The sequence below is a fragment of the Chiloscyllium plagiosum genome, chromosome 18, assembly GCF_004010195.1.
Source record: "Chiloscyllium plagiosum isolate BGI_BamShark_2017 chromosome 18, ASM401019v2, whole genome shotgun sequence".
Lineage (NCBI taxonomy): Eukaryota > Metazoa > Chordata > Chondrichthyes > Orectolobiformes > Hemiscylliidae > Chiloscyllium > Chiloscyllium plagiosum.
Window position 1 is genome coordinate 10,990,202 of NC_057727.1, and position 25,758 is coordinate 11,015,959.

General features: G+C 39.4%; 3 protein-coding genes across 8 annotated transcripts in view; 2 read left to right on the forward strand and 1 right to left on the reverse strand.

Moving 5' to 3' along the window:
• The window catches only part of usp4 (ubiquitin specific peptidase 4 (proto-oncogene)), a 100,717-nt gene extending 91,184 nt beyond the window's left edge, over positions 1-9,533 (forward strand). For 3 of the 5 annotated variants that reach the window (XM_043707671.1, XM_043707672.1, XM_043707673.1), the window contains 3 exons: positions 2,575-2,678; positions 2,763-2,851; positions 8,640-9,533. In XM_043707671.1, the coding sequence (XP_043563606.1) occupies positions 2,575-2,678; positions 2,763-2,851; positions 8,640-8,777 (331 nt within the window). In that variant the 3' untranslated portion in view covers positions 8,778-9,533. The remainder of the gene's footprint in view (positions 1-2,574; positions 2,679-2,762; positions 2,852-8,639) is intronic. The other 2 variants (XR_006314257.1, XM_043707670.1) reach the window with 2 other exon arrangements.
• Positions 9,534-14,280: 4,747 nt separating this feature from the next.
• Positions 14,281-15,359, reverse strand: LOC122558843 (glutathione peroxidase 2-like). The gene is made up of 2 exons (XM_043707675.1): positions 15,135-15,359; positions 14,281-14,631 (listed from the first exon to the last, which is right to left on the reverse strand). The coding sequence occupies exons 1-2, from the start codon at positions 15,357-15,359 to the stop codon at positions 14,281-14,283; spliced, it is 576 nt and encodes a 191-aa protein (XP_043563610.1).
• Positions 15,360-20,330: 4,971 nt separating this feature from the next.
• On the forward strand, positions 20,331-23,809 carry LOC122558844 (RNA-binding protein, mRNA-processing factor 2a-like). Of its 2 annotated transcripts, none has more exons than XR_006314258.1 (2): positions 20,331-20,624; positions 23,089-23,809. XR_006314258.1 is itself a non-coding variant. In XM_043707676.1 (2 exons), exons 1-2 carry the CDS (start codon positions 20,603-20,605, stop codon positions 23,428-23,430), a joined length of 381 nt encoding a protein of 126 aa, XP_043563611.1. In that variant the 5' UTR covers positions 20,331-20,602; the 3' UTR covers positions 23,431-23,809. The 2 variants fall into 2 exon arrangements, 1 of the variants encoding a protein (XP_043563611.1); XM_043707676.1 differs by having other exon boundaries at positions 23,072-23,809.
• The last annotated feature ends 1,949 nt before the right edge of the window (positions 23,810-25,758 follow it).

Here is a 25,758-nt window from a genome sequence, read left to right on the forward strand (position 1 = left end):
CAGCAAAATGCTAGAGAAACTCAGTAGGTCTATATGGAGACAGAAGCACAGTTAACATTTCAAGTCCGCTATGACTCAGAAGATGGTATCAGACCTGAGTTTCTCCAGCATTTTGTTTCAGATTTCCAACATTTGCAGTAATTTGCATACTTTATTTTAAGAAAGTATTTCGGAAATAGAGAAGATTCCATTGTACTTAAATTTCTTGGTGTAGTTTTGCAACCGAAATGGAATATGAAACTTGAACGTCAAAGTGAAAGAACAGATGACTTTGAAATAGCAAGGACTGCAGATGCTGGAAGTCAGTTGATAAAATGCGGACCTGGAAAGGCACAGCAGGTCAGACAGGAGCAGGAAAGTCAACGCTTCAGGTCAAGCCCCTTCATGCCCTGATGAAGGACCCGAAACAAAGAACTTTCCTGCTCCTCTGCTGTCTGATCTGCTGTCTTTCCAGCTCCATGTTTTATCACCTGAAAGAACAGATGATCCCAGTTAGCCCAGATCGATATTTTAGAATACACTGTTATTGTCGAATTTGACTGGAAGGAAAAATCCCTTGCCCTCATCAACCCATGATTTATCAATAGCCGTCTTTCTATCGTAAGGTCAGAAGTGAGGATGTTTGCCAATGATTGCACGACATTCATCTTTTGCGACGACTCAGATACTGAAGCAGTCCATGTTCAAATGCAACAAGGTCTGGACAGTATCCAAGTGGCAAGTGAGCAGACAAGTGGCAAGTAACATCTGTGCCCCACAGATGCCAGGTTGTGACCTTTGCCAATAAAAGACATTCTAACCGCCACCCCTTGATATTCAATGGTGTTACCATCATTAAATTCCCCCACTATCAACATCCTGGTGTTATTATTGACTGGAAACTCAACTGGGCTTGCATATAAACAGAAGCTACAAGAGCAGGTCAGAGGCTAGGAATACTGCAGTGAGTAACTCACTTCCTGCCTCTCAAGCCATCTACAAGGCACAAGTCAGGAGTGTGATGGAATACACCCTAGATAAATGCAGTTCCAATAACATTCAAGCTTCCCATAATCTAGGACAAACCAGCACATTACCTGTACACACTGCTGCTCAGTACACAATCCTTTATCCGAAACACTCAGAACCAACTGGTTTTCAGAATTCACAATTTTTCGAATTTCGGAATAAATGACAGTTTGACAGTGAAACTTAAAAACCTTACCAAACAGACTCACTGCGAGTACTACGAGCCCAGAGACAGAATTGAGGCCTGCCAGTGCTGGGCTACGCCCACCCACATCGCATCTGAATGACACACATCGAGTGGGTGTGGAGTTGGATTAAGTGTTTGCACACCAAACAGCCTTGTTAATGAGAAAAAACCTTTGCGAAACCCTTCAGATTTTGGAGCTTTTTGGATTTTGGGATTTCGGACAAAGGGTTGTCTATCTGTACTACCTACAAGATGCACTGCAGAAGTTCACCAATGATCCTCAGACAGCACCTTCCAAACCCACAACCACTTCCTTCTAGAAGGATGAGGGCACCAGATATATGGAGAAACCACCATCTGCAAGTTCCCCTCCATGCCACTGTCCAGACTTGGAAATGTATTGACGTTCCTTCACTGTTGCTGAGTCAAAATCTTGGAATTCCCTCCCAAAGACATTGTGGGCCAACCCACAGCACACGGACTGCAGTGGTGCAAGAAGGCAGCTCACCAACACCTCTCGGGCACCTAGAGTCAGGCAGTAAATGCTGGCCAGTCAGCAATGCCCACGTCCCTCAAATGAATAAAATAAAAACTCTTCCACCTCTGTTTCTATACTCCCTACTCCTTTCATTTCACAGTTAGCACCTGTGCCTTCAGCCATCTAAGGGAAGGTTCTGGAAGTCTTTTACTAAGCTTCTCCTTTTAAGGTTATCTGCAAAAACTGTCTTGTCTGTGCTTTGTCTAATCTTGAACTTAGCATTCATTTTTGTCCAATTTAGCCCTGTAATGTTAAAGATGGTAACTAAATGAAGAATGTTATTCAAACTATCATTCCTGCATAGTTGACTTTGATAAAGTCTAAAATTAAGATCTTTGTATTCTGTTCAATCCTATACCACTTTTAAACTGTCAGAAAAGATAACGTCATGGCACAGAAGAAGTCTTCAGTCTGTGGTCCTTATTCATAGCCGCATTTCATTTTTGAATTGACTGAGTTAAGTGATAGCATGAAAAATATCTTTATTCTATGGTTATGCCAACTCTTTTGAACTTTAAACATAAAAATGAAACTTCAAGGTTTTGGCTTCATTTGCAATGTGAGGTTGTTTCAAAGTCCACTATTGTTGTTCCGCTATCCTGTTTGCTAACATTGTTGCCTGTTTAGTTATTGCTAGACCCTTTATGTCACTGAAGTAAAATGAAGTTATTTGAAGTTTGAATAAAGTTACCAATAGGCTTGCTTCAAGATTTGTCAGTTATCCTTAGTACGGTCCTCGAGTTGTAGCAATGGCCTTGGTCCACTCCTTAAATGCATTGTTAGTCCTTGTCGGTGCATATTCTGCAAAATGTTAATGTTTGTTCTTCTAATGGATTCTTAGGGATTTGAACATGTCTGAGTTTGTCTACAATCCCAAAGCTGGTCCTTGCATCTATGACCTGGTTGCAGTCACTAACCACTATGGAGGAATGGGAGGAGGCCATTGTAAGTTAGTTAGTTTTATTCATTGAAAATTGACATTCATTACTTGTGGAAGTAGAAGTATAATTTTCTTTGTCTTGCCAACAGATACTGCATATGCTAAAAATAAAATTGATGGACAGTGGTATTACTTTGATGACAGTAGTGTATCAGGTGCATCTGAAGATCAGATTGTGGTAAGTTGCACTAAATACAGCGCATAAAATATTGTCGTATTTGGGAAGTTGTCGTAAGTGAAAAGTATTTGTTGCATGCTTGCACACAATTTTATAACTGACTCCATAAGGGGGCCAGATTAATCTGATAAATGTGAAGAGTTTGACTTTTGCAATTGAGATTACCATATCTGAATTTTTTTTCATTAACCCCTTTATGTTCAACCATATTCAAATTACCTTTGCCCTAGTTGACATCAGCCTCTTAATTGGCATCTGTGAAATGCTTTAGATTGTTTAGCTTTTTTAAAATTATTCTCTGGGTGTTCCTTATTGTTTTCCACAAGTTGATATGTTTAAGACACAATTCACCTCATCATTGCTGCTAAAGTTTCCTATAGAAAAGTTCCATATATAAAGCTGTCAGTATCAACAGACCTTTTCTCTGTAAAGGATTTTATTCCTAAATTTCAGCAATCGGAAATCAATCAGCTGTTTGTCATAGTCCTGCATCTTTTTTTCTAATCTTGCATTTTTACCATCAGTCTCTTTTTGCTTCCCTTCAACACTTCAATTTCTATGTCTCAAACAGAAAACCTAAATCGTTCTTATGGAAATCACTATGTTGGTGATTGCTACTGTAGTAAATTTGCGGTTTTCTAACTTTGTCTACATAGAACTGTATAGCACAAGGATGAGCCCTACAGCCCAACGTGCTGAACATGACGCCAAATTAAATTGATCCCTTCTGCCTGCCCTTGGTCCATATCCCTCCATTCCTTGCATATTCATGTCTTTATCTAAAAGTCCCCGAAATGTCCTTATTATATCTGCCGTCGCCTCCACTCCTGGCAGTGCATTCCAGACTCCTCCTCCTGTGTAAAAACCGTGCCCCTCACATCTCCTTTGAACTTTTCCCCCCTCGCCTTGAATGCATGCCCCTTGTTTTGGACATTTTGACACTGGGAAAAAGATTCTTACTATCAGTCCTAACTATGCATTATCATAATTTTATGGACTTCTATCAAGTATTCCCTCAGCCTGCACTTCTCCAGAGAAAGCAACCCAAGTTTTTCTAGTCTTTCCTTATAGTTCATACCCTCTAATCCAGCAGCATCCTGGTAAACCTCTTCTTCGCCCGCTCCAACGCCTCTCCATCTTGCCTGTAATGTGGCACCCAGAATTGAACACAGTACTCTGTATGGCCTAACCAAAGTCCTCTAAAGCACATGATATCCTCTCTCTTGTACTCAATTCCCTGATCAATAAAGGCAAGCATGCCATACGCCACCTTTACCACCCTATCTACTTGAATGGCTACTTTCAGGGAGCTACACACTTTATCCCCAAGATCATTCTATACATCAGTGCTGTTCAGAATCCTGCCATTAACTGTATACTTTTCATTAACATTCAATTTCCCAAAGTGCAGCACCTCACACTTACCTGGATTAAACTCCAACTGCCATTTTTATCTCAAACAGCAGAGGTCCCAGTACAGAATCCTGTGTCACAGGCCTCCAGCCTGAAAAGCACCCTTCCACCTCTACCCTCTGTTTTCTATGGGCAAGCCGATTCCACACGGCCAAGTCATCATGGATCCCATGCATGTAAACCTTCTGGAACCTACCAGGAGGGACCTTGTCAAAATCCATGTAAAGAACATCCACTGCTCTAGCCTCATTGATCACCTTCGTCATCAGCTCAAAATTCAGTTGTTAGTAAGACATGACTTGCCCTGCACAAAGCCATGCTGATTAACTATGCTTTTCCAAATGTATGTAAATCCTATCCCTAAGAATTCTCTCCAATAGCTTCCCAATCATCGATGTGAGACTCACCAATCCGTTTCCTGGATTATCTCTATTTCCCTCCTTATATAGAGGAAGAACTTCAGCTGCTTGCCAGTCCTTTTGGATCTCTAGGACCTCTCCAGTGGCTAACAAGAATACAAAGATCTTGATGAAGGCCCCACTAATCTTCTTTTTTCCATCTCTCAATAACCTGGAGTAGATGCCATCAGACCGTGGGACTTATCCACCTTGATGTTCTTCAAGAGACCCAAAGCCAGTTCGTTCTTGATCACACAATACCCTTGCGTATTAGCATGCTCCACACAAATCTCACTATCCTCCATGGTATTAGAATTAGCCTTATTATCAAGTGCACCTTTCTCCTGGGTGAATACCGACGCAAATTATTCATTTAAGATCTTGCCCACATTGTCTATCTCCAAGCACAAGTTCCCTCCTTTGTCCTTGACTACTGTCATTCTTTCGTCCCTGTTCTCCAGTCAACCTTTGGTCATTGTCTACTGATCATTCCATAAACCAGGTGCTTGCATGGATTCCATTCCCATTAAAAGATGGCCATCTCAAGTCTCCAAACTCCTTGCCCTCACTGCTCTCAAATTCATAGACTTCGCTTCCATGTTTATGTGGACAATATTTCAACTGTATCTCATACGTTGTGCACCACATCAATACCGCTAATTAAACAATGTTAAGATTGAAATAGAGTTGAGGATTATCAGATCAACCATGATCTCCTTGGTGGAGCAGTCTTGATGGATTAAACGGCCTATTTCTACTATGTCTTTGTGTCCTCTCAGTGATGCCCTATGTTCAAGCCTTGTTTAACTTGAATTGACCTTTAACTCCCCGATCAAGTCCAACTTAGATTCTTTTGATATTTTTTTTTAAGTGTTTTAATAGTCGTACAATTGAGTTCAGAAGTGAATCTCAGGATAAAATGTGATATCAAAGTTGCCAACAGACTGGTTTCATCTTGGCGTGTTTCCAGACGGAAGATGGAATGTTAAAACATCAGGAGTACACCGTTTGGCGCTCAAGCATGCGTTACCATTTAGGATAATCATGATTAGATTCCCTACAGTGTGGAAGCAGGCCCTTCGGCCCAACAGGTCCACACTGACCCTCTGAAAAGTAACCCACCCAGACCCATTTGCCCCTAACTAATACACCTAATACTATGGGCAATTTAGCATGGCCAATCCACTTTACGCACATCTCTTTGGATTGTGGGTGGAAACCAGAGCACTCGGGGGAAACCCATGCAGACATGGGGAGAATGTGCAAACTCCACACAGACAGTCGCCCAAGGCTGGAATGGGACCCGGGTCCCTGGTGCTGTGAGGCTGCAGTGCTAACCACTGAGCCACCATGCCACCCCTTAACCATACTTAACCATCTGCGCCACTTGCACATTTTTTTTCTTGCTTAGTCCCCTCCCATGAATCAACAAACCAGAAATATGTCTGTCTTTCCATAAAATCAGCATGAATATCACAATCATTTGAAGTGGATAATTTCAGTAGGAGAAAGAAAAATCTCCTTATCTCAGTTTAAAATCATCAGTCTCTTAAGGCTGTTCTCCTAGCAAGAAGAAAAAACTTACTGTCTATTTTATCAAGATCCCTTCATCTTCTATGTTTCAATGAGATTGACTCCTATTCTTCTAAACTTCAGTGAACATAGGTCTACTTCTCATCATAGGACAACCCTTTCTCATTGTACCAACCAATGTAGTATACCTTTTCTTTACCTTGATTGCTTCCTGTATCGTTTGAGTTCCTTGTGTGAGTGCAAAGAAAATCTACAGCCCAGGAACAGGCCCTTTGGCCCTCCAAGCCTGAACTGATTCAAATCCACTGTCTAAACTTATCGCCCAATTCCTAAGCATCTGTATCTCTCTGCTCCCCACCTACTTGCGTATCTGTCCAGACACACCTTAAAATAAATCTACCACGCCTGCCTCTGCTATCTCTGCTGGCAACTCGTTGCAGGCACCTACCGCCCTCTGTCTAAAGTACTTTCCACATGTATCCTCCTTAAACTTTTCACCTCTCACCTTGAATGCATGACCCCTCGTTATTGAATCCCTTACCCTGGGAAAAAGCTTATCTCTATCCACCCTGTCTATACCCTTCATGATTTTGTAGACCTCTGTCAGGTCCCCCCTCGATCTCCTTTTTCTAATGAAAACAATCCTAACCTACTCAACTTCTCTTCATAGTTAGCACCTTCCATACCAGGCAACATCCTCGTAAACCTTCTGTGCACCCTCTCCAAAGCATCCACATTCCTTTGGAAGTGTGGCGACCAGAACTGTACACAGTATTCTAAATGAGGCCGGACCAAAGTCTTGTACAATTTTAACATGACCTGCCAGCCCTTATACTCAATACCCCATCCAGTGAAGGCAAGCGTACTGTATGCCTTCTTGACCACTCTGTTCACCTGAGCAGCCACCTTCAGGAACTTGTGGATCTCTCTGATCATCAACTTTTCCCAAGGGTCTTCCATTTACATGATAGTTCGCTCTAGAATTAGACTTACCAAAATGCATCACCTCACATTTGCCTGGATTGAACTCCGTCTGCCACTTCTCCTCCCAAATCTCCAGTCTATCTATATTATCCGAGAGTCCCCTATGCTTTCTGCTATCCCACCAATCTTCGTGTCATCTGCAAACTTACTAATCAGGGCTCTTCCAGATCATTTATGTATATCAGAAACAACAGTGGCCCCAGCACTGATCCCTTTGGAACACTATTGATTACCTTTCTCCATTTAGAGGAACTCCCTTCAATTACTACTCTGTCTCCTGTTGCTCAGTCAGTTCTTTATCCACCTCGGTAGAACACCCTGCACAGCATGTGACTTCACTTTCTCCATTAGTTTACCATGGGGAACCTTATCAAATGCCTGACGAAAGTCCAATTATATGACATCTACAGCTCTTCCTTCGTCTGTCAACTTGGTCACTTCCTCAAAGAGCTCTAAGTTGGTACGCACAATTCTCCGCCCACTGCACAAAACCATGTTGTCTATCACTGATAAGCCCATTCTTGTTCAAATATGAATAGATGTTATCATTCTCCAGCAACTTTCCCACCACTGATGTCAGTTACCTGGAATATCCTTACTACCATCCTTGTACAGGGGGCAGTCCTCTGGCACTTTACCTGCATTTAAGGATGTTACAAAGATATGTCAAGGCCCTAGCTATTTCCTCTCTCCCCTCCCTCAGCAACCTGGGATAGATCCCATCCGGTCCTGGGATTTGTCTGCCTTAATAACCTCTAGCCTACCCAACACATCTTCCCTCCTAATTGTCAACATGATCCAGAGTAAACAAACTTCGATCTCTAATCTCAACATTCATCACGTCCCTCTCATCAGTGAACACTGATGCAAAGTAATCATTGAAAATTTACCCATTTTCTCAGGTTTGACACACAGTCTTCCTTATCCTTCAGTGGACCAACTCTCTCTCTATTAGGCAGCATCTGAAGAGCGGGAAAATTGACATTTCAGGCCAGAGCCCTTCATCAGAAATGGCTGCTGATGAAGGGCTCCAGCCCGAAATGTCAATTTTCCTGCTCGGATGCTGCCTGACCTGCTGTGCTTTTTCAGCAACACGTTCTCAACTCTGATCTCCAGCATCCGCAGACCTCACTGTCTCCTCTTTCTCTAGTTACCCTCTTGCTGCTTATATATGAATAAATGAGTATATATGTGAGTGAGCTGAAGTTTCCTTTGAACGTCAGCATTTAGAAATTTCACAATTTTTAAATTTGTTTTTAAATTTCTTAACTTCCATCTGCCACCTTGTTGCCTACTCACTTTGATCTTGAGTAACCTGACGCAGGACAAGAAATGGATTATAAAAGAATTTTGAAGAAGCAGCAACAAATGCAAGATTTTTTTTCCATTATGTATGGTAAATTGCATTGCACCGACCACCAAAACTTGGTCATTAACTGGGATTTTTTTATTTTTTCTAGACAAAAGCAGCTTATGTTCTTTTCTACCAGCGTAGAGACTCCAATAACCATCACAACAGTTCACCTGCTTCCTTGAGTTCTCCTGAAGAGAATGGTGAGAATAGAAAAAATGAAGAAGATAGAATGGATACCAACTAAGATGAAACTGCATGATTTGGCAACAAGAAATTAGATCTACTGTTTTTGGATTGTGTTGCTCTACCATCAGCACCAGCTGCCTTCAGGGTAGGGGACAAGAACCCTCTTGAAACAGCAACTTTTTAAAAACAAAATTGATCAGATCTGAATGAATGGGTGAGCAAATATAACATGCTCTGTTTCAGAATCTACTGATTTCTGATGGCAATTAATGAATGTCACTGTAAAATAAACTGCTTTGGAAATTTTTAAGTGAGTTTTTTTCTCATCAGCTATTTAAGATAAGGATTTTAGTTCGGTTTATTTTTGAAAAGGGTTGCAGTTTCTCTCCTTCCTTCCCAGATTAATTTTCTGTCCAATTTGAAATTTTAAGTTATGTCACAAACCTTGCATTGCCTGTATTGTTTCCTCTTATTGATAAAATGGTATTTCTTTGCATGAGTGACACCTTACATCTTAACCTGGAAATGTTGCATTATGAATTTGTAGCAGAGCACTGGTTTATTTGTGGTTTGGCTACTGAGACTCAAATAATAAAATTTGTAATATTATATTGTATTATAGGCGGCACAGGAACAGAGGTTTCCAAACCCCAGGTGCGATACTGATCCAAACCAGCATAACCTTGCTGGTATGTATTGTAATGTAAATTTCACATCAGTTTCTTCTAGTCTTTTTGCTCAAACTGGCACTTTGTAAGTAGCTGGTTTTAATACATATGTCTACATAAATAAAGACTGCTGATTGGAGCTGTGACTTGTCTGTCATGTGGGCTTACTAACGAGTGGAAATAGTGTCGTTATCTGAACACCAAGTTTTGAGGACAATGAATTAGCTGTTATTATATGGACTCTTGATTTCGAACAAAAATTGGCAAGTAGTTGTGAAATAGTAATAAATCTTAATTCAATCTAGAACCTCAACAGAAAATACTGATTTTACGGTCTTGTATGACCACTATTATAATAGAGAAATACTCAGGATCTCAATATATTAATTTTGTACTGAGTGGATCCAAATTCATATGTGCTTAAAACACTTGGCAACCATGATCTCCAGCAAAATCAGTTATAAATATGAATTTTTGCCTGTAGGTAGTGCTGTAATTACTTTTTGCACCAATGTCTATGGCTTCCCCTACTCTTTCCTGCATTCTGGCTGAGCCACGGTATTTTAATTTATTGAAGTCACTTGTAATGTAACAAGATATTCCCCTTTTTGAGGCCATACTGCATCATTGTTGTTGCCTTGGAGCTGAAATGTTCCGAGACTGACAGCTTATTTCTGCCTCCCTATACCTGTCCAGATCTATCCTTTCCTCTCATCCTTAAACATCTAATCCTTCCGAAATCATCAAGAACAATGAGTGAATTTAAATAGTAAAGGCTTGCTGTACTTCCTTACAAATCTATCCCTTTTACTACTTATCCCTTCATATCTCACCCTGCATACTACACAGTTCTTTCTGATGTGCAAAACCACAAATGTTGACTACTAAAATAATTAAAAATGTAAAGCTCTCATATTTCCCTGTTGAATGTAGATAACAGCAATATTTTACATGCCATTTGTAATTTCATTCATTACTTCAACCTTGCCCTTTTTCCTAGCCTGTGATTAATCTTGACCTTCTTGTGAACAGAATTGGCTTTCTGACTTAATACCTGGTGAAAGTTGTTTTTGTACATTGGGCCATTTGTGGTATTGTGAAAGTGATTAGTGAAGGATCAAGAGTCCCCTCCAAAACAAGCGAGAATGCCACAACAATAGTACTTTCCCCCTTTTCAACAGTCACTTTATATATATTTGTGGTGGAATCTGCAGATCACAATTTGGATTAACAACACATATGGAACAACATCAACCTAGACGCTGAATGTTTTGATTCTTTGCTGATCATCATTCAGTAGGAGAATCCATCATTTTATCAGACTCTATATTGTTCTCCTGAAGAGAGAACATTAGAAAACTAGCAGAGGGAGGGGTATGAAGTACATCAGCTTGAGGTGAATCTAAGAAGCATTCTTCGGGTGAGTGAGGTTTTTTTCTGACAAGCTATATTAGTACAATCACGTCAATTCTCAAAAGTCACTCATTTCCTCATAATGCAACAGTAATAAAGATATTAACAATACTGAAACCCCTTTGAGGAAGCACATTGAGCTTTTTGAAACTAGCATTCCAAAGTGAAATGCAGTGCTTACCAGAGAGCTCACTTGGAGAAACTACTTTAGCTGGAGCAGTGAATCTATGGAGTTCATTGCCACAGAAGGCTTTGGAGGCCAGATCATTGAGTATATTTAAGAAGAGATAGATAGGTCCTTGATTGTCAAGGGGAATCAAAGTTTACAGGGAGAAAGCGGGAGAATGGGGTTGAGAAACTTATCAGCCGTGATTGAATGGCAGAGAAGATTTAATCGGCCAAATAGCCTCATTTCTTCTCCTATGTCTTATGGTATTATTTGTAAAATCAGAAATGTACATTCTTGTACATGTTGCAAATGGAGATAATGTGACTGGATTTAAGTTCTCCATCTGCAATATTACACACAACAGCACCCTTCAGTAATACTGATCAAAGTCTATTTTTAACTCTATGTTGACTGATGCAACATTTCAATTGGATTGTGAAACATGTATTTCACAATTTGAAGTGAAATGCAACTGTCAGTAACTTTGTGCTAGCTCATTCTGACGCTAAGTAGACTATGTTGAATATTTAAAGTTGATTCATGACTGATGAGACTAGCATTAGACAATCCTCGGCTGACTTTTGTCATTAATACCTTGTTTACTATCCCTGCCTCCCTAGAAAAACTCCCAAGGTAACCAGAAATAAATATATGAGCTTATGACTTGAATCAAAAGAAAACATTAAAACATGGCATAGGCGAAGAGCAATAGAGGTGAAATACAGATTGTTACAATGTGTATGTTGCCTATATACTATTCAGTGTTCCGAGCAAATATGAAAACTGATCAAAGAATGTCAAACATTTTGAGATCACATGACATGGGAGGGGAGTCTAGTGTTGAGTGGACTACAGCGTCATGGAGTCAAAAATTTAATCTTTTGCAATGCATTGTCCTCTACGGCCAATAAAACTCAGGCCAAAACTTAATGCACAAAGGTTACAGGTCGTTCTGCTGTAATGCAACAGTTGCGTTCTTCTACAACCCCATGTAATGGAAAACCGCTATAGAAAATCGCAGTGTTGAAGATCTGTATAGAAAATTGCTATACCAATTTGGTAAAAAGTTTGCCTTACCCAAATATCATCCAGAATTTGTCAGTCATATTACAGCCAATTCGTGTTGACAAAATGTGCTTTCTACAAGGACTACCTGTAGTATGATTAGAATGGCATGTAGATTGCTGGATTGTTTTGAGGAAAACGCTGTAAAAAGATGCATATACCAAGAAAAAGCATAAGCTTAAAACGAAAATAAAAGTCATGCAGGTAAGTTGCTTTACAAAGACTATCCAGATTTATACTGGTATGCATAGTCTGAAAAGTTCTGAGGCATTAGGAAATATAGTACCTGACATTTGCAACTTGAACTGGGTAAGCAGCAGGAGGTTAACTGGTGTTGCTGCGCTGTGTAGGGTCTGTTGGTTAGGCTCCATCAAATTAGGCATCCAGTACCTTGATTCCTGCCAGTCTACACAAGTCTATGGTGAATCTAAAGGCTTCCAAAGCTTGACAATGATGCTAAGTAATCTTTTCAGTCTTGCTAGCATATTGGGCAATGCCTTCTGTTTGAACAGTTTTTAAAGGAATGATAAACTCATCCATCCCTTCATTATCTTCCCCTATCCAACAGGTAACCATTGATACACTAGCATTGTAGGAAAGATTAACCTCTCTTTCTTATTTACCTATTAAATGTTTAGTAAAGGATTGGCTTCCCTGACTGCTCATGCCTCTTGGTGGCTCTCATTCAAACAAAGAGCATGCTCTGTTCCTAGCAAATGTTACACCCTTGTACAGTTCAACCTGTGGTCATTATACCTACTTATTATTGCTGTTCCAACTTTGGAACCCATTTAAACACAATGGCAAGCTTCAAATACTCAAGCAGATTCACCCAGGTAACAAGCATACCTAGAGCACCATCTCTATTTGAAAGGGATTCAGTGAGAAAGAGTTGATTTATATCCTGCCTCAATGACCATAAGATGTTTCAAAGTTCTTACAGCCAATGAAATAATTTTTGACATGTAGCTATTGGGGAAGCAGCTTATTTACACACAGCAAGCTATCACAATCAGTTGTGTATCAATAATTGGATAATTCATGTTATGATCATGAGGGCTAATAGTTGGAGTTTGAATTAAGTAAACCGTGTCTTTAATGCTATTAGGACTACTACTTTACATTTCAGTAACTATATCAAAAAGAAAATCCAGACCCACTAAAAACACAGAACAGCTTTCTTTTTCTGCTGAAAAACCAGATCCAGAGCAGTGCTACATCACATTTGTGTTCAGTACAGCACATGCTACCATAAATGTAGATAATTATGTCCAAGATACAGAAATGTACCAACTAAATTCTAGGGAAATCTCAATTACTTCAGCTATATTTTAACCAAAATTCTGAAATATCAATTCTGTATGTAAGACAGATCATGATGTGAAAAGAGTAGTTTTCAACTTAAGTAATGACAGCATATTTTTCCTGTTTCAAGAACAAAAAATTGAGTATTCTTTACTTTGCAACCATAAGATTCATTTGAAAATGTAATACAGATTGGTCAAATATAAGCTGGGAAATAGAGAATGTTGAATAATTTCATTTTAGAATTGAATTGGTTTAATATTTGAGCATTTATGAGAAGTTGTTTTAGAATTAACACTTTTTATTAGACAAATTTTGGAGGATGATTTCATGTATGCAGTTGCAGTAGACATATAATGCGAGAGAGAAAATTTGGTTGAATATCTCATGAAAATCTACCTCTAATTTTGCATAGTTTAAGTTTCTGTAATGAAGCTGAAATGAAATAGTATTTTGACTGAAAAAAACATTTATTGGAACAGCCTCCTTTTATATTAGATTGTAACAAATTAGTTTCTATGTCCAGTTAGACGTTTACAGGCTACATTAAGTACTTCTCCGTAGACCTTAAGAAAAGTACCATCATACAGTAAATGCCTAACATCAGAAACTAGTTTGACTCACTCAGTACAGAAATGAGAATCTCTCTTTGCCCTCCCACTTGCTTTGGGAGAACTTTTTGGCAAGGGCATATTGTATGCATTTTTCATTTACAACAAATTACATTCTAAAGAGTGAACAGACAAATTAGAAAAATCACTAAAGCCAATGCAGTAAATGTAATTGCATACCTGTTGCTGTATCTCTTAAAATTTACAACTCAATGCATAGTCTTGGCAAAACTTTACTTTAGAAGAAAAACTGCCATCATGTAATATAACACCTAGGATTCAACATGTAATACACTAAATTTTAACTTATTTATCTGTATCATCACCAAGTCATTCATTCTTTGGAAGAAGAAATTTGATGTCATCTTCAACCTCAATGGTGAGAAAGTTTTTGCTATATCGTCTATATGGCTCACCATTTGGCCCAATAAGGAATTTCTCAAAATTCCAGCCAATATCAGAGCGACGGACTGGCTTCCAATCTATAAACTTTGGATCGCGCATTAAGATGTCAGGATCATCATAAGCTTCAGGCAACTTCTTCTTCAGAAAAGTGAAGACTGGATTCTCATCTTCTCCATTTACTTCAATCTTTTTGGACAAATAGAAATTTGGTTCAAAGCCATTGCCTGGACGGACATATTTCAAGGAATTAAGGATCTCCTCATTGTAGATATTTTCCTACAAAATCAATGTAAAAGTACATTAAACTTGTGGATTTCTAAATTGCAGATTTTTTCTTTCAGGACAAGTCTAAGACCACTATGGAATCACAGTTGAAACTATTTTGCATAGTATTACTGGGATTAAAATGATGAGTGATTCTATGTTCCTACGTTGCACATTTTTACTTAAACAATAACCAAACAAAAGTCTGAATTAATCAAAGATTGACAATTGTTATCACAAACTTTAAGTGAATAAGGAGACTTAAATAAAACTCCTTAAAAGTAAAATTATTTCTGTAAAGTCTGAATTTCAAATTTGCATCTAAATAGCTATATAAGGTTTGATAACATTTTAATTTTTATCAGAAATATATTAATACGTATAACTGGGTCTGCAATAATATAAATCACTATTTAGAATAAGGTTTACACTAAAAGAAACAAGTCAATTAAAACAAGTAGTAAAATGTTCTGCAAGAAAGGAATGTACTTTGTCCTGAAAAGTGTTCAGTTTACCTGGTAGCCAAATTGGTTGCAAGGAAAACCCAGAATTACAAACCCCTGGTTGCCGTAGCGACTCTGGAGCTCATTCATCTGTTGGTAATCCCTGATGGTTGTGCCTCATAAGGATGCAACATTTTCGATCAACACCACCTTTCCTATGAGGTTGGAGAAACTGAAGATCTCACCATTGAGTAGTTCCATAGATAATTCATAAAATGTCATTCCATTATCTGCCATCTTCCTTGCTAGTATTTAGCACTTTTCTGCAACACACTTAGATACAGGAGCGTTCGTACTTTTGAATAATTGGAAATGTGCTCAAGATATCAAGTCAGTAACAATCTTTTGAAATTTTTGATACTTTGATCCAAGAAAGAACATCACCACTCTAAGAAAAAAAGACAATAAATAAATTACATCTGCGTGCACTCTTGTCTGCAAAACCACCTATGATATTTATATCAACTTCTTCCCATCATAGACATATTCTATTTTAAATATATATTTATGTAATTACAGAACAACCAAGTTTACATGTTTGTTTTGATAGAAGTGATGCTGTCGTAACTCAATTTTGCAGTTAGGAGAAAGTGAGGGACTCCAGATGCTGGAGAGTCGAGTCAAAAAGTGTGGTGCTGGAAAAGTACAGCAGATCAGGGCAGCATCTGAGGAGCAGCAGAGTGGACATTTTGGGCATAAGCTCTTCATCACATTCATGATTGAAGGGTTGTACTTTTCCAGTGCTACACTTGTCAACTCTCAATTTTACAGTTCCAAGCTCGCCCATCTGGATTACGCAAAAAATTCCTTTGCTCCAGTCAACTCAATTTCTACTTTCTCAGGTCAGACAGATGGATCGCTTGGAATTTCCAACTGAAACCTTACAAGAAGTGTAAGACTCCCTTCACATATTCAAAGCATCCAGTACCTTTGTGGCAGTTACTTTCGGCTTTTTTTAAAGGTCTGCTTAAATGTTGACAAATAAGGAAGTATGTGCAGAAGTTTCAATGCTGTCTGTTTTCAATAAAAAGTAAATTAAAAAATAAACAGTAAACAATTCAGTCTTTCTTCATTCTTTAAAATTTTGATTACATTTTGCCTAATTCAATTGTATTAGTATCAAGGCTGTGCTCAGTCATGATTTTCAAACCTAGCTTGCCCAGTAGTGATGAGGTTGATTCAGTTTTGACATCCAGTTTATACTCTGTAATATGTTCTTTTGAAAACAACATAAAATTGAGTAGGTTGTAGACAGACATTTAAACCCATGGGTTTCATTCCCAATGGAGTGTAACACTAATTTACCCTAACCAAGTTTAACAACGTTGGATTAAGCATCATAAAATCAGCCCAGTTTTTTTTTCTAATTCATTCATGGAATGTGGGTGTGACTAGGTGGGGAAGGTATCGAAAGCTTCCTGTTGAACATTCAGGTCCATTTGATGTAGGTAGACCCACAATATTAGTCGAGAAGAGGTACCAAGATTTTGACGAATAACTGAAGGAACAGCAATCTATTTCCAAGTCCAGATGAGAAGTGACTTGGAGGAGAACTTGCAAGAACTGCTGTTTCTATGTATTGCTGTCCTTATCCTTCTCAAATGTAGTAATGTAGCTTTGGAAGATACCATCTGAGTGTCTGTGAATTTCTGCAGTGTGCCTTAAGGATGGTACATGCTGCTGCAACTGAGCATTGATGGAGGGATTGAATGTTATGCAAATCAAACAGGTTTTCTTATCCTGGATGATGTCATGTTTCTTGAATGTTGTTGGAGCTGCACTCATCCAAGCGAGTGGTAGTTTTCATCGGCAGACTTTGGGGAGTCAGGAGGTGAGTACCTGCAGGATTTCTGGCCTCTGATCTGCTTTGGAGACTACAGTATTTATATGGCTTGTCCAATTCAGTTTCTAGTCATAGTAACCCTCAGGATATAGATAATAAAGGATTCAGTAATAGTGATACCTTTGAATGTCAAGAAGCAATGGTTAGATATCTTTTTTGTTAGATATTGGTGTTGAAAATGTTACTTGTCAAGTGCCTGCCCAAACTGAATTATATCCAGGTCTTGCTGCATTTAGACTCGCACTGCTTTAGTATCTCAGGAGTTGTAAATGGTGCTGAACATTGTGCAATCATCAGCGTACATCCCAATTCTGACCTTTCGATGGAGCAAAGATTGTCAATGAAGCAGCAAAAGATGGGTAGGCCGAGGACAATACTCTGAGGAAACTCTGCATTTATCTTCGAACTGAGGTGACTGACCTCCAACAATGACAACCATATTCCTTTCTCCAGTTATGATTCCAACCAGCAGAGACTTTGTCCCCTGATTTCTGTTGTTTTGCTAAGGTTTCTTGATGTTAGACTGAGTCAAATGCTGCCTTGATGTCAAGCATAGTAACTCTCACCTCACCTCTGGAATTCAGCTCTTTAGTTCATTTATGAACCAAGGCGACAATGACGTCAGGAGTTGAGTGGCTGTGGTGGAATCCAAACTGAGTATTAGTGAGCGGGTTATTATGACGCAAGTGCTGGTTGATACACTATTGATGACCCCTTCCATCACTTTTCTGAGTAATTAGAGTAGATTAATGGTGTGGTAATTAGCCAGGTTGGATTTGTTCTGCTTTTGTGCACAGGATATACCTGGGCAATTTTCCAGGATATAGCTGTGCTGGAAAACTATATATTGTTATTAAATCTATTTTATTTTTTAAAAAAAGGTTTTAACAGCACTACCACTCTACAACATCGACAGGGGCCGAAACGTCTGCAACACAAATTCCCAGCTCGGCGAGCAGAACCATAATGAGCACCCGAGCTACAAATCTCACAAACTTTGAACAACATAACCATTTACAAGTATACCACATGCATGAGAACATTATCACATGCAAGTTAATTCTGATGTCCCTGCTACAGATTGTTAAACTTGAAAAGGTTCAGAAAAGATTTACAAGGATGTTGCCTGGATTGGAGGATTTGAACTATAGGAAAAGGCTGAATAAGCTGGGGCTTTTGTTTCCTTGGAGCATTGGAGGCTGAGGGGTGACCTTATAGTGGTATATAAAATCATGAGGGGCACAGAAAGGGTGAACAATGTCTTTTTCTTCAGGTTGGGGAGTCCAAACCTCGAAGGCATAGATTTAAGGTGAGAGAGGAAAGATTTACAAGGGACCTAAGGAGCAACATTTTCATGCAGAAAGTGGTGTATGGTGTATGCTAAAGGAAATGATGGAGGCAGGTACATTTACAACACTTAAAAGGCATCTGATGGGTACATGAATAGTAAGGGTTTAGAGAGATGTGGGCCAAATGCTGGCAAATGGGACTAGATCAGTGTGGGATTTTTGTTAGGCGCAGATGAGTTAGACTGAAAACTATAGTTCATTGCCTCAGTTTTCCTTTTATACTGATGTCTAGCTTCCCCCATCATTTAGGCTTCTCCTTTGGTTAGTTGTATAATTATACAACCATATTGGCAGGACTGCAGAAATGTCTCTTGACTGCTTAACATGCATGTAGTTCTTTATTATTGCATGTGCATCCTTCAAGGCAAAAATGGCCATCTAGCCATTTATCATCTAGCCTATTTGATGGAACTTTGTGGAGTACGCAGGTTATTACAACAGATAATCTGTACCCAGAAAGCCATGCTGCAAATAGGACACTACAGACAATTGAGCTTTAGACAATTTACTGCCTTGGATTTCCTCTCCTAGCTTAAAATGCATAAAACTGTATAAAACCCTGGGACCTGATCAGGTATACCATAGAACTCTGTGGAAAACTAGGGGAGTGATTGCTGGGCCCCTCAGGATTTCTGAGATAATTGTATCATCGATAGCCACAGGTGAGGTGCTGAGTGACTAAAGGTTGGCTAATGTGCCACTATTTTAAAAAGGTGGCAAGTTGCATTTCTGGTCAGAAAGGATATCACAGCTGTGCTGAAGGAGGGCACTATTGGAGGACTCGAGCAGTGAGGCATTATGGACAGAGCTCAAATAGGAAGGGAAACAATGTTGGGGCTATACTACAGGCTTCCCAACAGCGAGCATGAGATAGAGGTACAAATATGTAAACAGATTATGGAAAGATGTAGGAACAACAGGGTGGTGGTGATAGGAGATTTTTATTTTCCTAATATTGACTGGGATTCACTTTGTATTAGAGGTCCAGATGGAGCAGAATTTGTAAGCAGCATCCAGGAGGGTTTTATAGAGCACTATGTCAGTATTCAACTTGGGAAGGGTCCATACTGGACCTGGTGTTAGGGAATGAGCCCAGTCAGGTGTTGAAGTTGCAGTAGGGGACTACTTTGGGAATAGTGCTCACAATTCCACAAGTTTTAGAATACTCATGGACAAAGATAAGATTGATCCTAAAGGAAGAGTGCTAAATTGGGAGAAGGCCAACTATAGCAAAATTTGGCAGGAGCTGGGATATGTGGATTGGGAGCAGTTATTTGAAGGTAAATCTACATTTGATATGTGGGAGGCTTTTAGACAGAGGTTGATTAGGGTGCAGGACAGACATGTCCCTATGAAAATGAGGGATAAAAATGCAAGATTGGGGAACCATGGATGACAGGTGCAATTGTGATACTAACAAAGCAAAAAAAGGAAGTGTACATAGGGTCTAGGTGACTGAAAACAGATGAAGTTTTGGAAGAATATTAGGGAAGTAGGTCCAATCTGAAATTAGGAATTAAGAGGGCTAAAAGAGGTCATGAAATATCTAGCAAACAGGGTTAAGGAAAATCCCAAAGCCATTTATTTGTATATAAAGAGCAAGAGTGAGATGTTAAAGGGTTAATTTGTTCTGCTGCCCTTCAAGAAATTGGATGTCCCAGGGAGTAGGGTAGTATGTCTCTGTCTTGCAGGTAGAATGTAAAAAAAATTACATTGCCATCTCCTGCTATTCAGAATCAATAAGAACATTGCAGTTAAAATTCTGACCACACCCTGAAGTTAAAATAAATGATTTACATCAGATCTTGTTATTAAGGAAAGATCTACATCACATTGTTTCCGAAATAATCATAGAGTCATAGAGGTCTACAGCATGGAAACAGACCCTTCGGTCTAACCCACCTATGTTGACCCGATATCCCAACCCAATCTAGTCCCACCTGCCAAATCACTACATTGTGTCTTAAGTGGCATGTGACTATGGGGGAGTGGCTGGGGGTTATCTTGTGAGCATTACTGACTGTGATGTAAAATCTTATATAAAGGAAAAATTGCTCTGTTTGTTCAGAGAGATCTCTTGACACAGCTTCGCAAGCATTGCTAAGAGTGTTAAGTGACACTCCAAACCTTGAATTTGCTTAATGAATTTTGGCTGTTCACAGAAGTTGGCGTATTGCAGTTGCATCAAGTGTCTAAGAATCTCAAGAAAAAGAACCTAACATTTATTGGCAGTAGTGGGATTCCAACAGCTTCTAGATGGACTAAGTGATTACCTGCATGACAGTAACATGAGACAGATGGGCCCACTTGGTAAGATTACTTTGATCTCTCTCATTAACTAATCACTCAATCAACCCCTCGTCCCCTAGGAGTCTGCAGTGATGGAATCTCTGAGATAACATGCACTTGTAAGCCAACGAGTTTGCTTTCAGAACCCTAGAATTTGGAGGTTTGAGTCCTCAGAACCATAAGTTCACTGGAAGGGAGGTTAGAGTCCCTCCCTGAATTCACAGGTTTGAGTTCTCGGAACCACAAGTTACTAGAAAGGGAAGTTAGAATTCGGAGGTTAGGGTCCTCTAATAGTGGGGTTTGAGGCATTGGAGCATAGTACATAAGATAAAGAATAACTAATGTGTCTGTCACAATCACCCTGCCTTAGACCAGTTGTTAAGAGGGGAAAATCCCCCACATGAAGGTCAGGAACCTGAACTGGGTGTGAAGATTGAAGACACTGGACTAGATTATAGATAAGTTAGGAAGTTGAGACTTTAAAAATGGTACAGATGTTGGATAACTCGGGTGTCAGAACCCCTTTGCTTCGGTTATGCTGGGATGACCCCAAAATGAGGAATGGTTCAGGTGCCTGTCAGGATGTTTTTATATTTTAAAAAAATTGGGAAATGAAATTTGGCTGAAAGGAGGAACTTGGGACATAGATAAATGTTTAAAAGCAGAAGAGGCAATTTGGAAACGTAATATGGGGACTAAATGGAAAACTTTCATATCCACATGAGGAAAAAAAGCAGGAATTTTCAGCATTGCTTCACCTGAGGCCCACTGAAGATGTTACCTAGTGGGGTAACACAACGTCTGGAAATGAACCTTCCAGCTCAGTGAGCAAACCTACATCCATGGTGAAAGACTGCTGAGGAAATAAACAAATCTAAACAGGCCAGCTGGGAGAATTATGCGTGTCAAAGAGGGATTAGAAGTGTGATAATGAGGGAAAACCGAAGTCTTGGGTCTGTGTAAGGATTATGATATGAGTAAAGGAAAACAGGAAAAATTGAGAAAGCAAAGACAAAATAAGGAATCAGAGTCAAAACACCAAGCTGGACTATCAAGTAGGAATAAAATGGAGGTACCTCCTGACATGTTTGGTCTGCCAATAATGTTTCAGGGACACCTATTCAGAACTCACTGTATGTCCAAAATCTCCTCAAAGTCATCCTCCTTCCCAAGCAATTGACCATAATCAAATGTGCTGCTCTCTGTGAACTGGCAGGCACTAAATAGATCACTGACCTCAAAAACAACAAGCATACCAGACATTGTCACTGTGCAGCATTTACAGGGGGATGTCCCTGACCCAGAAAAACAAATATGGAAGACGCATGGGTGTTCGCACTCTGTGTCAAAAGTATGTATACCTAATGCTTGTTACCAACGCTAATAATACCTGGAATATTTTATTCCGTTTTTACTGTCATTTTACGTTTCAGTTCATAGATGTCAATTTAAATTGTAGCTATTTAGAAAATATTCATACGTTGCTTTTTGTTAAGTGACTACTCATTTCCATTTTCTACAAGTTTACACAAAACTATTAGCAATTAGTACTTCCTAACAAAAAAATTGAAGTACTTGTTTGTGTATTGATGTTATATTCTATGTAAAACATATTATTTCTATCAATTATTTACAACATTTTAGAATTAGAGATCTTGGCGTGTGAGATGACACAAGAACTTAATTAGTATACTGTAATTAGCTTACTGTAATTTCAGAAGGGACAAGTGCAATGGCTATCAGTTCCTTTTGAATGATTCTCAGCTGGCAGGACTGTTTAAAGATTGACTAGATATAGCAGCAAAAAAAAAATTAAACTTCAAGGAAAAATCTACAAGTGAATACTGCTGGTAAAGCCTTGCTCAGGTGATCAGGAAAGTAGAAGACTTGAAATTAAATTTTATTACAACTAAGCATAAAGTCAAAAGTAACAGAAGTTTGAAAATGTAGTTAGAAATCAGGAACTGTGAAATACTTTTCCTGACAGCTTTCACATTAGGCAAAAATGCGTACTGCAGATGCTGGAGATTAATGTCAAGAGTAAGGTGCTGGAAAAGCACAATAGGTCAGGCAGCATCCGAGGAGCAGGAAAGTCGATGTTTCAGGCAAAAGCCTTTCATCAGAAATTACATTCACATTAGCCAAGTATTAATTTGTTAAAGGAAAATACTTTTTGAACAACATGAATGGGGTCCCAGAGAGATTGATTTTAGGACCATTGATTGTTGTTTATAAATGACTGAATTGTTCAGGCAGTACAGTTTAAAAGTTTATGGATTGTATAATACTTGATAATGTCATAAATAGTGAACAGAGTAACAGACTTCAAGAATTCAAAGAATGTTGAAATCGGAAGACACAATTTAGTGTAGTTAAATATGTGACTCTTCATACTGATACCCACCTTGGCAAGGAAGGAATGAGACAGGAAATGCAAAGATACTTTCAGCAACTAATATCATCTCTAGAGTTTCTCCATTCACAGGTAAAGCACGCCCTCGGACCACTGCCCACCTCTCCACAACCTGGTCCAATGGATTCAATCAGCTCCCTTGTCATGAGCATGAAAAGTGAAGAAGCTAACTATGGTGAAGAGGTAAAGGTCCATACGCTTTTTGTCAGTGGCCGCCCTATGGATATTAAGCTACGTGAGCTTTACTTTCTCTTTCGATCATTTAAGGGATATGAAGGTTCACTGATCAAGCTAACACCAAAGCAGCCAGTTGGCTTTGTTATATGTAACAGCAGAGCTGGAGCAGAGGCAGCAAAGAATGCTACGTTCACCTGCAGCACTACATGCTCAGGTGCGCTGGTATTCTCCATCTGAAACATCTCCGCAAGAATTGACGTGTCGTCAGTTTTGTTAAGTATTTAATTGTCCTCATCCAAGAATTCAGATTTCTCCATGGAATGGTGTGCAAGTACAGACTGGATTTTGTTTTCAGGTTGGAGTTTAATGAAGGAGATTTTGGATAACTGGCTCGTTTTCACTCAACTTAGAGGGGGTGGACTGGTCACTAAGGACTGTGGATTTAAGAACTTTACTGGTGAACTCTTTTATTTCCACCTGGGAGGATCCTATCTACTGCATGGACTAGTAATTCTTGATGTTATAATAATTGTATGTTGTGTGTCAATACTGGCTGTCAGATTCTTATGAATAAACTGGTAGTGCCTTTTAATTGGTTATCATGGAATGATAAAAGGAGGGAATGAGATGTTAAACGGTTAATTTGTTCTGCTGACCTTCAAGAAATTGGATGTCCTGGGGGTGGGGTTGGTATGTTTCTCGGTCTTGCAAGTAGAATGTAAAAAAATTTGCATTGCCATCTCCTGCTATTCAGAGTAAATTTACTTCGTCATTTCCTGCTATTCAGAATCAATAAGAACATTACAGTTAAAATTCTGACCACACCTTGCAGTTAAAAAAAGGATTCACACCAGATCTTGTCATTAAGGAATGATCTACATCAGTTTCTCGAAATAATCAAATCACTACATTGGGTCTTGAGTAGCATGTGACTATGGGGGAGTGGCTGGGGGGTTGTCTTGTGGGCATTGCTGACCGTGATGTAAAATCTTGTATAAAAGGAAGAACTGGTCCCTTTGTTCAGAAAGATCTCTTGACACGGCTTCGCAAGTGATCCTCCAAAGCTTGTACTTGCTCAATAAGTTTTGGATATTCATAGAAATTGGCATATTACTGCTGCATCGTGTGTAAAAGTCTCAAGAAAAAGAACCTAACAAGAGGATAACTAGAGAAAGGGTTGGCCCACTCAAGAAGAAAGGAGGAAAGTTATGTGTGGAGTCAGAGAAAATGGGTGAGGTTCGTAATGAGTACTTTGCATGAGGGACATGATGGATGTTGGGGTTAGGGATAGATGTTTGAATACTCTAGGTCAAGTCGGCATACGGAGGGAGAAAGTGTTGAGTATTCTAAAAGTTATTAAGGGAGACAAGTCCCCAGGTCCGGATGGGACCTATGCTGCTACCTTCAGGTTACTGAGGGAAGCAAGAGAGGAAATAGCTGGGGCCTTAACAGATATCTTTACAGCATCCTTGAACTCAGGTGAGTCCCGGAGGACTGGTGATTTGCTAATGTTGTCCCCTTGTTTAAGGGTAGAAGGGATAATCTAGGTAATTATTGACTGGTGAGCCTGATGTCAGTGATAGGGAAGGGGCTGGAGAAGCTACTGAGGGATAGGATCTATTTACATTTGGAAGAAAATGGGCTTATCAATGATAGGCAACATGGTTTAATGCATGTTGCAGGGAAGGTCATGTCCTACCAACTTAATAGAATTCTTTTAGGAAGTGACAAAGTTGATTGATGAGGGAAGGGCAGCAGATGTCACATACATGGACTTCAGTAAGGCATTTGATAAGGTTTCCCCATGGTAGGCTGATGGAGAAAGTGAAGTCGCATGGGGTCCAGGGTGTACTAACTACATGGATAGAGAACTGGCTGGGCAGCAGGAAACAGAGAGTAAATAGTGGAAGAGAGTTTCTCAAAATGGAGAACTATAACCAGTGGTGTTCCACACGGATCTGTGTTGGGACCACTGTTGTTTGTGATCTGGAAGAAGGTATAGGTGGTCTGATTAGCAAGTTTGCAGGAGACACTAAATTTGCTGGAGTAGCAGATAGTGAGGGGTTCTATCAGGGAATGCAGCAGAATATAGATAGATTGCAGAGTTGAGCAGAGAAATGGCAGATGGAGTTCAAACCGGTCAAATGCGAGGTGATGCATTTTGGAAGATCCAATTCAAAAGTGACCTATACAGTAAATGGAAAAGCCCTTGGGAAAATAAATGTATAGAGAGATCTGAGTGTTCAGGTCCATTGTACCCTGAAGGTAGCAGCATAGGTCAATAAAGTGGTCAAGAAAGCATGCTTTCCTTCATCGGACGGGGTATTGAATACAACATTTGGCAGATCATGTGACAGTTGTATCGGATTTTGGTCAGCCACATTTGGAATACTGTGTACAGTTCTGGTTGCCACATTACCAAAAGGATGTGGATGCTTTAGAGAGGGTGCAGAGGAGGTTCATGAAGATGTTGTCTGGTGTGGAGGGTGCTAGCTATGAAGAGTGGTTGAGTGGATTGGAGTTATTTTTATTAGAAAGATGGAGGTTGAAGGAGGACCTGATTGA